This window comes from Mytilus trossulus, chromosome 2 (genome assembly GCF_036588685.1).
Source record: "Mytilus trossulus isolate FHL-02 chromosome 2, PNRI_Mtr1.1.1.hap1, whole genome shotgun sequence".
Taxonomy (NCBI): domain Eukaryota; kingdom Metazoa; phylum Mollusca; class Bivalvia; order Mytilida; family Mytilidae; genus Mytilus; species Mytilus trossulus.
In genome coordinates this window covers 75,862,344-75,875,645 of record NC_086374.1, presented here as the reverse complement: position 1 = coordinate 75,875,645, position 13,302 = coordinate 75,862,344, and the positions used below count along the sequence as shown (strand labels likewise).

Below are 13,302 nucleotides of genomic sequence, written 5' to 3'. Positions count from 1 at the left end.
CCCTTTCTGGCCCCTAATTCCTAAACTGTTGGGACCTAAACTCCCAAAATCAATACCAACCTTCCTTTTGTGGTCATAAACATTGTGTTTAAATTTCATTATTTTCTATTTACTTAAACTAAAGTTATTGTGCGAAAACCTAGAATAATGCTTATTTGGGCCCTTTTTTGGCCCCTAATTCCTACACTATTGAAACCAAAACTCCCAAAATCAATCCCAACCTTTCTTTTGTGGTCATAAACCTTGTGTCAAAATTTCATAGATTTCTATTAACTTAAACTAAAGTTATAGTGCGAAAACCAAGAAAATGCTTATTTGGGCCCTTTTTGGCCCCTAATTCCTAAAATGTTGGGACCAAAACTCCCAAAATCAATACCAACCTTCCTTTTAAGGTCATAAACCCTGTGATAAAAATTTATAGATTTATATTCACTTTTACTAAAGTTAGAGTGCGAAAACTAAAAGTATTCGGACGACAACGACGACGACGACGACGCCAACGTGATAGCAATATACGACAAAATTTTTTTCAAAATTTGCGGTCGTATAAAAACCTATACCAAACAGTCGCCTAAAAAAGGCCCCGATATGAAAAAAAAATATGAAAAAAAAACGATTAAACTAACGGTTAATAATTTATAACTTATGAAATGACAGATCTATATAACCAATGTACTACAGGATTCTGATGTTTGACCGACAAAACAAAGTGCGGCAGGTTTAACATGTGAGCCCCCGACCTTCTCCTTAAATAGAACACTGGTGTAACAGCACAACATGATAAAAAAAGTTCAGTTGCAATTGGCTAAACTCAAAATGTCGGTACAAGGCACAAAAAACATATACATAAAATATCGACAAAGGAGTAATTGTAGTAACTGATAGTTATTTCAAAGCGAATTACAACTAAGAAGTAAATCGTGTATCCAAAGTATTTTAATCAGTATATCCTACGCTTTTAGGTAAAGACGTAATAAAACGCACGAACTTGTGCAATGCCAAATATGAACAGTATCGAGAGGATGTACGGTATTATGAGTTCTCATAAGTGTGCATATATATAAATTGTAATAATGTTAAGTGATGTTTTGATTTAACAGGTAGAGCAAAACTTTCTATATTGTGGCCAATTGTTTTTTTTTATTTATGAAAGAATTTGGTGAAGGGTGACTGGGAGATATACTATAAGTTATGATCACTTTGGTCTTTTTCTGATAGGCAGTAAAAACTGACTGAAGTTGGCCACCCATTTAGTTGTGTGGGATGTAACAGTACACAGTCACGTCCTGTCCGAAAGGGAATATAAAATCCAATGTCTCGTGTAAAGAGAGTACCACGCTAACTACACAGTACGAACCCCTGCAAAAACTTCAAGAGAGGTCTATAAATAGCCTGTTGAAAGGCACCATTTGTGTCCTTATAAAATATACATCATTTTATCCAGTGGCAATCCAAACGTCCCTGACGTAATTCCGGAGGGTCTCCTCACAGGACTTACATGTATGTATTGCTACTTTGTGCTTATCCTGAACTTGCATGGCATATTTGCAAGTGATCGTTAAGCAACCAACAATCAGCCATTACGTACCCGTGTCATAAACAAATAAAAGGGTCCATATATTGTTAAGTACCAACAGTAAAGAAGAAACACAGCAAATGTCTAAGGTTAGGTTGGTGATTGATGCTTTGCTAACCCATAATTTACCAATGACGCTAAGGGTAACTGGGGAATATAAATATGGTCCCTGTGGTCTTCTGTGAAATAAATCAAAATTTGAATGAAATGCATATGGGTGAGTATAGACTTTAAAGGTGTTTATAATAACCAGAACGACCTGACCAATCAATTAGATTTTTGCACCACAGTAGAAAGACTGTAATGTTCGAGGAATTTAAGCATAATCTTTATACCATAAAAATTAAACAAACACAAAAACATAATTAAAGAAAGCAAACCAGTTAATATTGAGTGTTGTCTCTTCATCTTTATATCTTCACATTAAAGTAACTGTATTACTACTGATGGCTATCAGTTACATGTTCCTTGCATACACCTATTCTTGAGCCTTAATGTAACTCTATGATAATCTATGACTCCCTTGGACCCGCCTCTGAGATTCAGGCCAAAAGGCTTAACCTATAATCCATTGATTATATTTGATTACTTTCTATATCAAATAGAAGATGCGGTATTGAAACAGCTATTCGCACAAGAGACCAAACGAAAAAAAAATGAACAACTATAGGTCACCATACGGCCTTTAACAATGAAAAAGCCCACACCGCTATTAAGCACACCGAATTAACAAATGTAGTCAGTGCATACGAGTAAACTAACAGCTCAATTTTTGCACAAAAGTGTGAACAAAAAAATATATACAACCACTGAATTACAGGCTCCTGGCTTTGGACAGGCACATACAGAATATGGCGGGATTAAACATGCTAGCGGGCACCCAACCCACCACCTAACCGTACATTGACTGTTGTATGGTAAACACTTTCAAATATGCTATGAAATTAGAAATCGGACGTGTGTATCTGTATGCTTTGTCATAGTTGCATCTGTTGAGTTATTGTATTTTCCTACCAATTCACACTTTTGTATACATGAGGATTTTTTTAAATGTAAAAATTTCCTCAAAGTGTTTTTCGACAATACAACTGACATTATGGGTTGCATGTTATGATGGTAAATAATTATTTTCAAACATGCATATTGGTTATAATCATATCAAAGCATAATCTAATACATGCAAAATTCATTGACAAACGCAATATTTTGTCAACGAAGCGTACAGTATAAAAAGGTGTAATGACAACGAAGCGTACACAACATGAAAATAGAGACATTTTTTAAAATGTGTATTTTTTTGTTTCTAGATACAACATAAACTAACGATCTTTATAAGTTTGTTAATTTATACTATGATTTTTACAAAAATGTATGTTTTAACCAGATGCTCCGCAGGGCGTAGCTTTATACGACCGCAGAGGTTGAACCCTGAACGGTTGGGGCAAGTATGGACACAACATTCAAGCTGGATTCCGCTCTAAATTTGGATTGTGATTAAATAGTTGACACAGCATAGGTTTCTGACACAGAATGAATGTATTCAAATGAACTTAAAATTTTTGTTTTCTCTTAGAGCAATTCACTATGCTGTTGAATATTAATCCTCTCAAAAAAATGTTTGAAGAAATTTTCTTTTTATTTATGAAATTTCAAATGAGAAAAATTGAACCCAATTTTTTAATCACATCCCCCTTTCCCTTATTCCAAAACTAATTTCAATTAAAATACTTAATGGAGTTTGCAACAATTACTACTCATTTAAATACATCATAAAATATTAAGATGTAAAAAAACTGCTTGTTATCACTGAATGGTAAAGATTATTTAAATTTATCAGTTGGTAGTAAAAAGTGAATATACATTGTATATTGTATATAACAAAGATTTAAGTTGATTCTGGACAAAGAAAGATAACTCCAATTAAAAAAAATTCTTGCAGATATTTCTTGCTTACTATACTGGACAAAGAAAGATAACTCTTAATTAAAAAAAAATTTGCTATTTCACAATATTGTGAAATTAGATATTTCTTGCCATTGCACAATACTGTGCAATTGAAAAGACTTGCTATTGCACAATACTTAATATAATAATTTTAGATCCTGATTTGGAAAACTTGAAAACTGGGCCCATAATCAAAAATCTAAGTACATGTTTAGATTCAGCATATCAAAGAGGCCCAAGAATTTAATTTTTGTTAAAATCAAACTTAGTTTAATTTTGGACCCTTTGCACTTTAATTTAGACCAATTTTAAAACTGGACCAAAAATTAAGAATCTACATACACAGTTAGATTTGGCATATCAAAGAACCCCAATTATTCAATTTTTGATGAAATCAAACAATGTTTAATTTTGGACCTCGATTTGGGCCAACTTGAAAACTGGGCCAATAATCAAAAATCTAAGTACATTTTTAGATTCAGCATATCAAAGAACCCCAAGGTTTCAATTTTTGTTAAAATCAAACTAAGTTTAATTTTGGACCCTTTGGACCTTAATGTAGACCAATTTGAAAACGGGACCAAAAATTAAGAACCTACATACACAGTTAGATTTGGCATATTAAAGAACCCCAATTATTCAATTTTGATGAAATCAAACAAAGTTTAATTTTGGACCCTTTGGGCCCCTTTTTCCGTAACTGTTGGGACCAAAACTCCCAAAATCAATACCACCTTCCTTTTGTGGCCATAAACATTGTGTTTAAATTTCATTGATTTCTATTTACTTTAACTAAAGTTATTGTGCGAAAACCAAGAATAATGCTTATTTGGGCCCTTTTTTGGCCCCTAATTACTAAACTGTTGAAACCAAAACTCCAAAAATCAATCCCAACCTTTCTTTTGTGGTCATAAACCTTGTGTCAAAATTTCATAGATTTCTATTAATTAAAACTAAAGTTATAGTGCCAAAACCAAGAAAATGCTTATTTGGGCCCTTTTTGGCCCCTAATTCCTAAAATGTTGAGACCAAAACTCCCAAAATCAATACCAACCTTCCGTTTGTGGTTATAAACCTTGTGTTAAAATTTCATAGATTTCAATTCACTTTTACTAAAGGTATAGTGCGAAAACTAAAAGTATTCGGACGACGACGCAAACGTGATAGCAATATACGACGAAAATTTTTTCAAATTTTGCAGTCGTATAAAAACAGCAAAAAGTTTTCAAAATTACCAATTCAGGGGCAGCAACCCAACAACAGGTTGACCAATTCATCTGAAAATTCCAGGGCTGATAGAAATTGACCTGATAAACATTTCTACCCCATGTCAGACTTCCTCTAAATGCTTTGGTTTTTGAGTTATAAGCCAAACAGATGTTCCGCAGGGCGCAGCTTTATACGACTGCAGAGGTTGAACCCTGAACGGTTGGGGCAAGTACGGACACAACATTCAAGCTGGATTCAGCTATAAATTTGGATTGTGATTAAATAGTTGACACAGCATAGGTTTCTGACACAGAATGAATGTGGTCTAATAAACTTAAAATTTTTGTTTTGCCTTTGAGCAATTCACTAACTATGCTGTTGAATATTAATCCTCTCAAAAAAATGTTTGAAGAAATGTTCTTTTTATAGATGAAATTTCAAATGAGAAAAATAGAAACACCCCCCCCCCCCCTCAATTTTTTTTTCACATCCCCTTTTCCTTTATTCCAAAACTGATCTCAATTCAAATTTTTAATGGAGTTTGCAACAATAATTACTCATTTAAATACATCATAAAATATTAAAATGTAAAAAAAGTGCTTGTTATCACTGAATGGTAAAGATTGTTTTAATTTATCAGTTGGTAGTAAAAGGGAATATACATTGTATATTGTATAAAACAATGATTTAAGTTGATTCAACTACTATTCTAGACAAAGAAAGATAACTTTGGTCTACATTTACAGTTAGATTCGGCATATCAAAGAACCCCAATTATTCAATTTTTGATGAAATCAAACAAAGTTTAATTTTGGACCCTTTGGGTCCCTTTTTCCTAAACTGTTGGGACCAAAACTCCCAAAATCAATACCAACCTTCCGTTTGTGGTTATAAACCTTGTGTTAAAATTTCATAGATTTCTATTCACTTTTACTAAAGGTAGAGTGCGAAAACTAAAAGTATTCGGACGACGACGACGACGCAAACGTGATAGCAATATACGACGAAAATTTTTTCAAATTTTGCAGTCGTATAAAAACAGCAAAAAGTTTTCAAAATTACCAATTCAGGGGCAGCAACCCAACAACAGGTTGACCAATTCATCTGAAAATTCCAGGGCTGATAGAAATTGACCTGATAAACATTTCTACCCCATGTCAGACTTCCTCTAAATGCTTTGGTTTTTGAGTTATAAGCCAAACAGATGTTCCGCAGGGCGCAGCTTTATACGACTGCAGAGGTTGAACCCTGAACGGTTGGGGCAAGTACGGACACAACATTCAAGCTGGATTCAGCTATAAATTTGGATTGTGATTAAATAGTTGACACAGCATAGGTTTCTGACACAGAATGAATGTGGTCTAATAAACTTAAAATTTTTGTTTTGCCTTTGAGCAATTCACTAACTATGCTGTTGAATATTAATCCTCTCAAAAAAATGTTTGAAGAAATGTTCTTTTTATAGATGAAATTTCAAATGAGAAAAATAGAAACACCCCCCCCCCCCTCAATTTTTTTTTCACATCCCCTTTTCCTTTATTCCAAAACTGATCTCAATTCAAATTTTTAATGGAGTTTGCAACAATAATTACTCATTTAAATACATCATAAAATATTAAAATGTAAAAAAAGTGCTTGTTATCACTGAATGGTAAAGATTGTTTTAATTTATCAGTTGGTAGTAAAAGGGAATATATATTGTATATTGTATAAAACAATGATTTAAGTTGATTCAACTACTATTCTAGACAAAGAAAGATAACTTTGGTCTACATTTACAGTTAGATTCGGCATATCAAAGAACCCCAATTATTCAATTTTTGATGAAATCAAACAAAGTTTAATTTTGGACCCTTTGGGTCCCTTTTTCCTAAACTGTTGGGACCAAAACTCCCAAAATCAATACCAACCTTCCTTTTATGGTCATAAACCTTGTGTTTAAATTTCATAGATTTCTATTAACTTAAACTAAAGTTATGGTGCGAAAACCAAGAAAATGCTTATTTGGGCCCTTTTTGGCCCCTAATTCCTAAAATGTTGGTACCAAAACTCCCAAAATCAATCCAAACCTTCCTTTTGTGGTCATAAACCTTGTGTTAAAATTTCATAGATTTCTATTCACTTTTACTAAAGTTAGAGTGCGAAAACTAAAAGTATTCGGACGACGACGACGACGACGACAATAGCAATATACGACGAAAATTTTTTCAAATTTTGCGGTCGTATAAAAACTGTTTTTTATCCCTATGTTCTATTTTTAGACGTGGCGGCCATCTTGGTTGGTCACGCCACACATTTTTTAAACTAGATACCCCAATGATGATTGTGGCCAAGTTTGGTTCAATTAATTTGGCCCAGTAGTATCAGAGAAGAAGATTTTTGTAAAAGCTAACGACGACGGACGAGGCTGGACGCCAAGTGATGAGAAAAGCTCACAGAGCTAAAAAGCAGAAATATCAATAAAAGTTGATACAAAATAATAACTTTACCGCTTCCATTTATGAGAATGTATTGATTCTCGATTTTTTAGAGGTCTTTAGAGTATTACAAACAACTCTAAAGGTGTTTTCATATTTTTTTCAAGCTATAATCTAGATTTTGTAATTCATTAGTTGACCATTTATTGAATTTTTCAATATGTCAAGGTAAAGAACCTCAAATTTAACAAGAGGCTGTCACAACGACAGCAGACCGGATTTATTAACATTTATTTGTGTCCTGGCAATATCACAAGAACCATAACTGATGAATGCTGAAAGTGAAAATTGTCAATATCAAATTTGACCTCCATTTTGTAGTCAGTATCAACATATTAAAATTTGAAAAGCTTAGATTGAATGATTCATTAGTAAATGCAACAACGTGAATGGAAATCTTTCAAGAACCATAACTCCTGAACGGTAAAAGTCAAAGTCGTCATTATTGAACTTGACCTCTATTTTGTCATCAGTAACAACATATAAAAATTTCAAAAGCTTTGGATGAATGATTTATGAGGAAATGCATGGACACGACTGGAAACATCATTTTTCAAGAACCATAACTCCTGAACGGTAAAAGTCAAAATCGTCATTATTGAACTTGACCTCCATTTTGTCATCGGTAACAACATATTAAAATTTGGGAAGCTTTGGTAGAACAGTTCATGCGTAAATGCACGGACACGTCTGGAAACTCCATTTTTCAATCTTTCAAGAACCATAACTCCTGAACGGTAAAAGTCAAAATCGCCATTATTGAACTTAACCTTCATTTAGTTGTCAGTAACAACATATTAAAATTTTAAAAGCTTTGGTTGGAAGGTTCATGAGTTAATGCATGGACAACATTTGATTGCCGACAGCCCGCCGTACATCCCAAATCTATAACTGACATTTTTGTCACAAAAATCTGGTTAATAAAAATAATTAAGCATGCATTCTTTTTTTTGTGGTTTAAAGTTTCTTTAGATAAGTAAGATGCTGAAAAAATATAATATACAGATATAAACAATACCAAATTTTCACATTATTTTTCAAAAGGGTCACATAGCTTCAAATCTGTAATTTCTTTAACTAAAAATGCACAAAAAAAATAAAACTACCCATAACATTTCGGTTTTGTACATTTCATGAGCAGAAGATTATATAATTTAGTCAAATACCAACTTATAACCCCATCAAAGTATCATACTTTATATAAATTTCAAGAAAATCAACCAAAAACTGACCAAAAAAGACTAATTTTTTAGGAGTTATGTCCCCTTCCATAGTAAATAAAAATGCTGATTTTGAGTTTTCCTCAAGTTAGATTTTATGGGACTTTTTTCTGTGTCATATTAAGGGCATAATGCTATAAATTAGAACTAAAACATTTTCTGTTGCAATTAGTTTGAAGGTAAATCTTAGGGACGACATCAAAAGATCGATGTAGGATAAAAAACTTAATTCAAATAGTTTGGGGGTGGGGGGTCAACATTGCTGCAAGTTTTGTTAATCTAAAATCGATTTTACATATATCCCTATTGGTAAATCAATTTTTCCCAAATTAAGTTAAGAGGGGGGGGGGGGGGGGGGGGGGGGTCAGTGAAAAAACTATGTGAATTAAGTTTTTTATCCTTCATTGAACTTTGTATGTCGTCCCTTATTTTGACTGGACTATAAATACATTATAAAATATTAAAATTATTCAATGACATGCAGTTATGGTTAAAATTAATATTAATTAATAGTAACTTTTAAAAAAATTAAAAAAATTACAGCTAATCATCTCAAGACACTGACAATCCTCATTTCGTAATACATAATTTTCAAGCAGTGTAAGGGAGGTAATCAAACATATATATATATAGATTAAAACTGACAAGGAAAGGTAACACACAGCCACTGAAAGCTTTATTTTTGTAGAGCCCAGGTACTTGTGTGGTCTAGCGGGCCGGCTGTAGTGCAGGCAATTTGGTGTCACGATATCACAGAAGCATGGGTTTGAATCCCGTCGAGGGAAGAACCAAAAAATTTGCAAAAGCAAATTTACAGATCTAATATTGTTGGGTTGATGTTTAGACGATACATGGCTGTGTACATAATGTATATAAAACTTGTCTTAACATCAACCCAACAATGTTAGATCTGTAAATTTGCTTTCACAAATTTTTAACAGTATTCTTTTGAGTTGAGATTACCTCCCTTAAACTGCTTTTAAATTGTCTAAATTGTCTTTAACCAGAAAAAACCTTGTTTTCCCCCTTTTTTACCCTATTTGCTAAATGATTAAGCCATAACCCCCCATAACCATCTGTTTAATGAATCCTAGCATTTGCTTTGTTATATGGAACCTTGTGGTTCAATAATTCAGAGAGATCCATACAGTTACACACAAGTTATTATCCTGAAACTAGAAAAATGCTTGTTTTTGGCCCCTTAATTGTCCTTAATTCATAGACTGTTAGCCCTATTACCCTGAAAATAAATCCCAACCTTCTACTTATGGTATTAAACATTATTGTGGTGCAATTTCAGAGCAATCAAAATACTAATATACAACTTGTTGTCCTGAAACTAGATAAATACTTGGGCCCTTAAACCTTTGGGACCATAACCCCCAAAATCAATCCCAACCTTGCTTTTGTGGTATTGAACCTACTCATAAAATTTCAAAGAGATTCATTCAAGTAAACTAAAGTTATTGTAAGGAAACGCAATGTGTCTTCAGACAACGACGCAGAAGACAAGGGACAAAGATGACGCAGACAACATCATACCATTATATGATCCCAAAAAAACATTTGCTGTTGTATAACCAGGTGCCCGCAGGCTGCAGCTTTATACGAACGCAGATGTTAAACCCTAAACAATTTGGGCAAGTATGGACACAACATTCAAACTTGATACAGCTCTGAATTTGGATTGTGATAAATTTTTTGACATAATATCAGTTTCTGACACAATACAAATGTCAAGATTTTAGGCCCAAAAAATGTCTGTTTACAATTACCTGACCACCCTATTTTGAGCGCAGACCCTAAACCATTTTATTTCCGTCGTAAAGAGAAAAATAAACTGAACTCGTGTTAAAACTGAAGATAGTGTTGCCTGATACATTCCAATATTCCTAATCATGAATGTGATAGCTGTTTTAAGTAAATTCGCAATGTAATAAACATTTTGCCTTAATTTTTTTCCAATCAATAACAAAGGGTAATAGTCCAATCATTAAAATTATGGGTAAACTTGGCCCATGATCAACTGAGACCACGACAAGAGGAAACTGCACACTTTAAATCATGTCACAAAAAATAAAATGAAAATACCGACCTACCTACCCTATTTTTTTTAGAGCATGCAACCTTAGAAATTATTTTTTTTGGCCTTACAAATCTATTGCACAATATAGTGAAATTAAAAATTTGGAAAAAAATATTGAAAACTACTACCATTCCAACCCCCCTTTTTTTTCAAATTAATCCAAAACCTGACATTTCTTTATACATAACTAACAAAAAGTGTAAGGAAGGAATATCTGAACTTTGTAAAAATTGTATGTTTAAAAATTTAGATTACCTCCCTTACACTGCTTTTAAATTGTCCTAATTGTCCGTTGACCAGAAAAACCTAGTTTTTCCCTTTTGTTTGCCCCTAATTCCAAAACATTTTGAGCCATAACCCCAAAAATTGACCCTAACCATCCCTGTGCGGTATAATTTCAGAAAGATTTATACACTTAAAAAAATATCTTTTTTAACTCATTGGTGACCTATATTTTATATTATTTGCTATTTCTCCTATTAGGTCAGCAGAAAAAAAACACATTTACAAAAATGTAAGGCTTCTTTCAAAGGCAGATTGTGAGCGAAAATGAACGGTGACCCTATTTTTTTAATTTCATTTTTCTATTAAGTATAAGATAAAGTACTATATTAAATAAAAAATTTGATTTAGACGTGCGAGCCCCCTTAAAGGGGCACTAGCTACGAGATATATAAAAAATCTGATTTTTTTTGTTCAATCAATAATGAAAGCGAAATAGTGAAATAACAATTTGCTTTTTGCAGCCAAAAAGGTTCAATTTTGTCAAATTACACTAAGAAACATTGACATTTAGGTTTCCACTTGCAAGTGAATGAGTCGACCTCTTTAAATCCATATTCATGGGAACTTCAATTTAACCCCTAGCTAGAGATTGACAACACATGCATTGTACGTGAACTGGTTATTTAAAGAAAAAAAATGTCAACAATGAAAGTGAAACTACGGTAAATCATTTGATTACTAATTCGATGCACATAAAATCATTCTTATACGGTTAAAAGCAATGAAAAACATCTATTTTTAATCTATAAAATCAAATCAAACAGACCATTAATAATCCAATTGCACGTGTTGGTTTAATCTATTCATATCTTTATTTATGTTTACAACGCTTATCATCTTCGCTAGCCAAGGGTTACGATCCACTCCCGCTCTCTTCACCCTTGGCAGATTGAGCCAACATTTGTGATATCAATGTTGCGCCATCTATCGGAAGTTTAAAGTCACGCCCATTCCGAATAAATTATTCTTGACCAATGATAGCACTTGAACTCTTCAATTTGGAGATAAAAACACGGTAGCGTCTAGATTCTAACCACTTGGTAAAGCCGGAAACGAAAATATATGTCAATATTCATGCATTTGTGCATGAAACATACACAGAAACTTCTATTAGTTGATTAAAAACATTCAAGTTGTCACTAAATATAGTCCTATGTTTAGTGATGTAAAGACTTGTTGCACAATAAACACGTGGCAATTGTTTACAAACACTTTCAACATTTACACGTGATCATGTTATAGGCGCTTTTTGATTGGATGCAGCGAGTATCTACTGCAACCAATAAAAATCCTTACCTTGTGTCTCCGAAATATTATCTCAATCCGCCAAGGGTGAAGAGAGCGGGAGTGGATCGTAACCCTTGGCTAGCGAAGATGAACGCTTATATGGCATCTGAGGTCAAATCAATAGTTAATTAGATGGCGTCTAGACCAAAATACGCATGAAACGAACCTATATTTCATCTACCCCATGCTCTGTAAACTGTTTATGTTAGGCTTTTGATAGTTTGGATAATTGTTTAACATTGTTATAAATCAAATATGAGAATTTGAGTCAAATCGGTGACCATGAATTTGACAGCTAGTGCCCCTTTAAACATAAGCTATTGTCTAGAAACTACAAAATACTTTTTTGGACCCCTTATTTGGGCTCTAATTCTTAAACTGTTGGGATCATAACCCCCAAAATCAATCCCAACCTTCCTCTAATAATATTGAACCTTCTGATAAATTTTTTTAGAGATACATTTGCTTAACTAAAGTAATTGTCGGGACACTAAATGTGTTTTCGGACAACAATGCAGAGGACAACATGATAGCATGATATGACGCAAAAAATTGTTTGCAGTCATATAAAAACATTTTGTACTGTATACTGTATAAATTTATGCATGCATGTTATACATGCAAAAAAGAAATAAAGCATATATGTAATACCTTTCCACTAGTGTCTCCAGCACAAATATACTTATTTGAACTTCTGAATATTGCACATCCAGGCTCAGGCACATCTACCTACATGTAAAGAATTTTAGATAATTAAATTTACCATCTAGTGATAGATGAACATGCACACATCAACAAGGTGAAATTATTGATAAAGACAAAAATAAGGACAAAATTAATTTTGACTGCAATATTGAAAATAGAATATCCAGTTTATTCCAGATGGATGCAAGATTTTTTTTATTAGTTGTTAGTGGCTTTGAACTAGCTGTCAGATAACTGCGAGTACTCTCAGATCTGTTCCTAATGTCTTTTTGTTGTCGGGATGTACAAGTACCATGCCATGTCCACTTGTATTTTTGTCCATCTGATGAGTGAAGCCTTTTTCAACTGATTTTTATAGTTCGTTCTATATTGTACTGTTATACCACTGTCCCAGGTTAGGGGAGAGTTGGGATCCTGCTAACATGTTAAACCCTGCCACATTATTTATGTATGTGCCTGTCCCAAGTCAGGAGCCTGTAATTCAGTGGTTGTCTGTGGTTTGTGTGTTAAATA

General features: G+C 33.3%; 1 protein-coding gene across 2 annotated transcripts in view; it reads right to left on the bottom strand.

The window, feature by feature from the left end:
* LOC134708028 (PAN2-PAN3 deadenylation complex catalytic subunit PAN2-like) overlaps positions 1–13,302 on the bottom strand; it is a 281,367-nt gene that overhangs the window by 225,864 nt on the left and 42,201 nt on the right. For both annotated transcript variants that reach the window (XM_063568271.1, XM_063568270.1), the window contains exon 6: positions 12,736–12,813. In XM_063568271.1, coding sequence (XP_063424341.1) covers positions 12,736–12,813 — 78 coding nt within the window. The remainder of the gene's footprint in view (positions 1–12,735; positions 12,814–13,302) is intronic.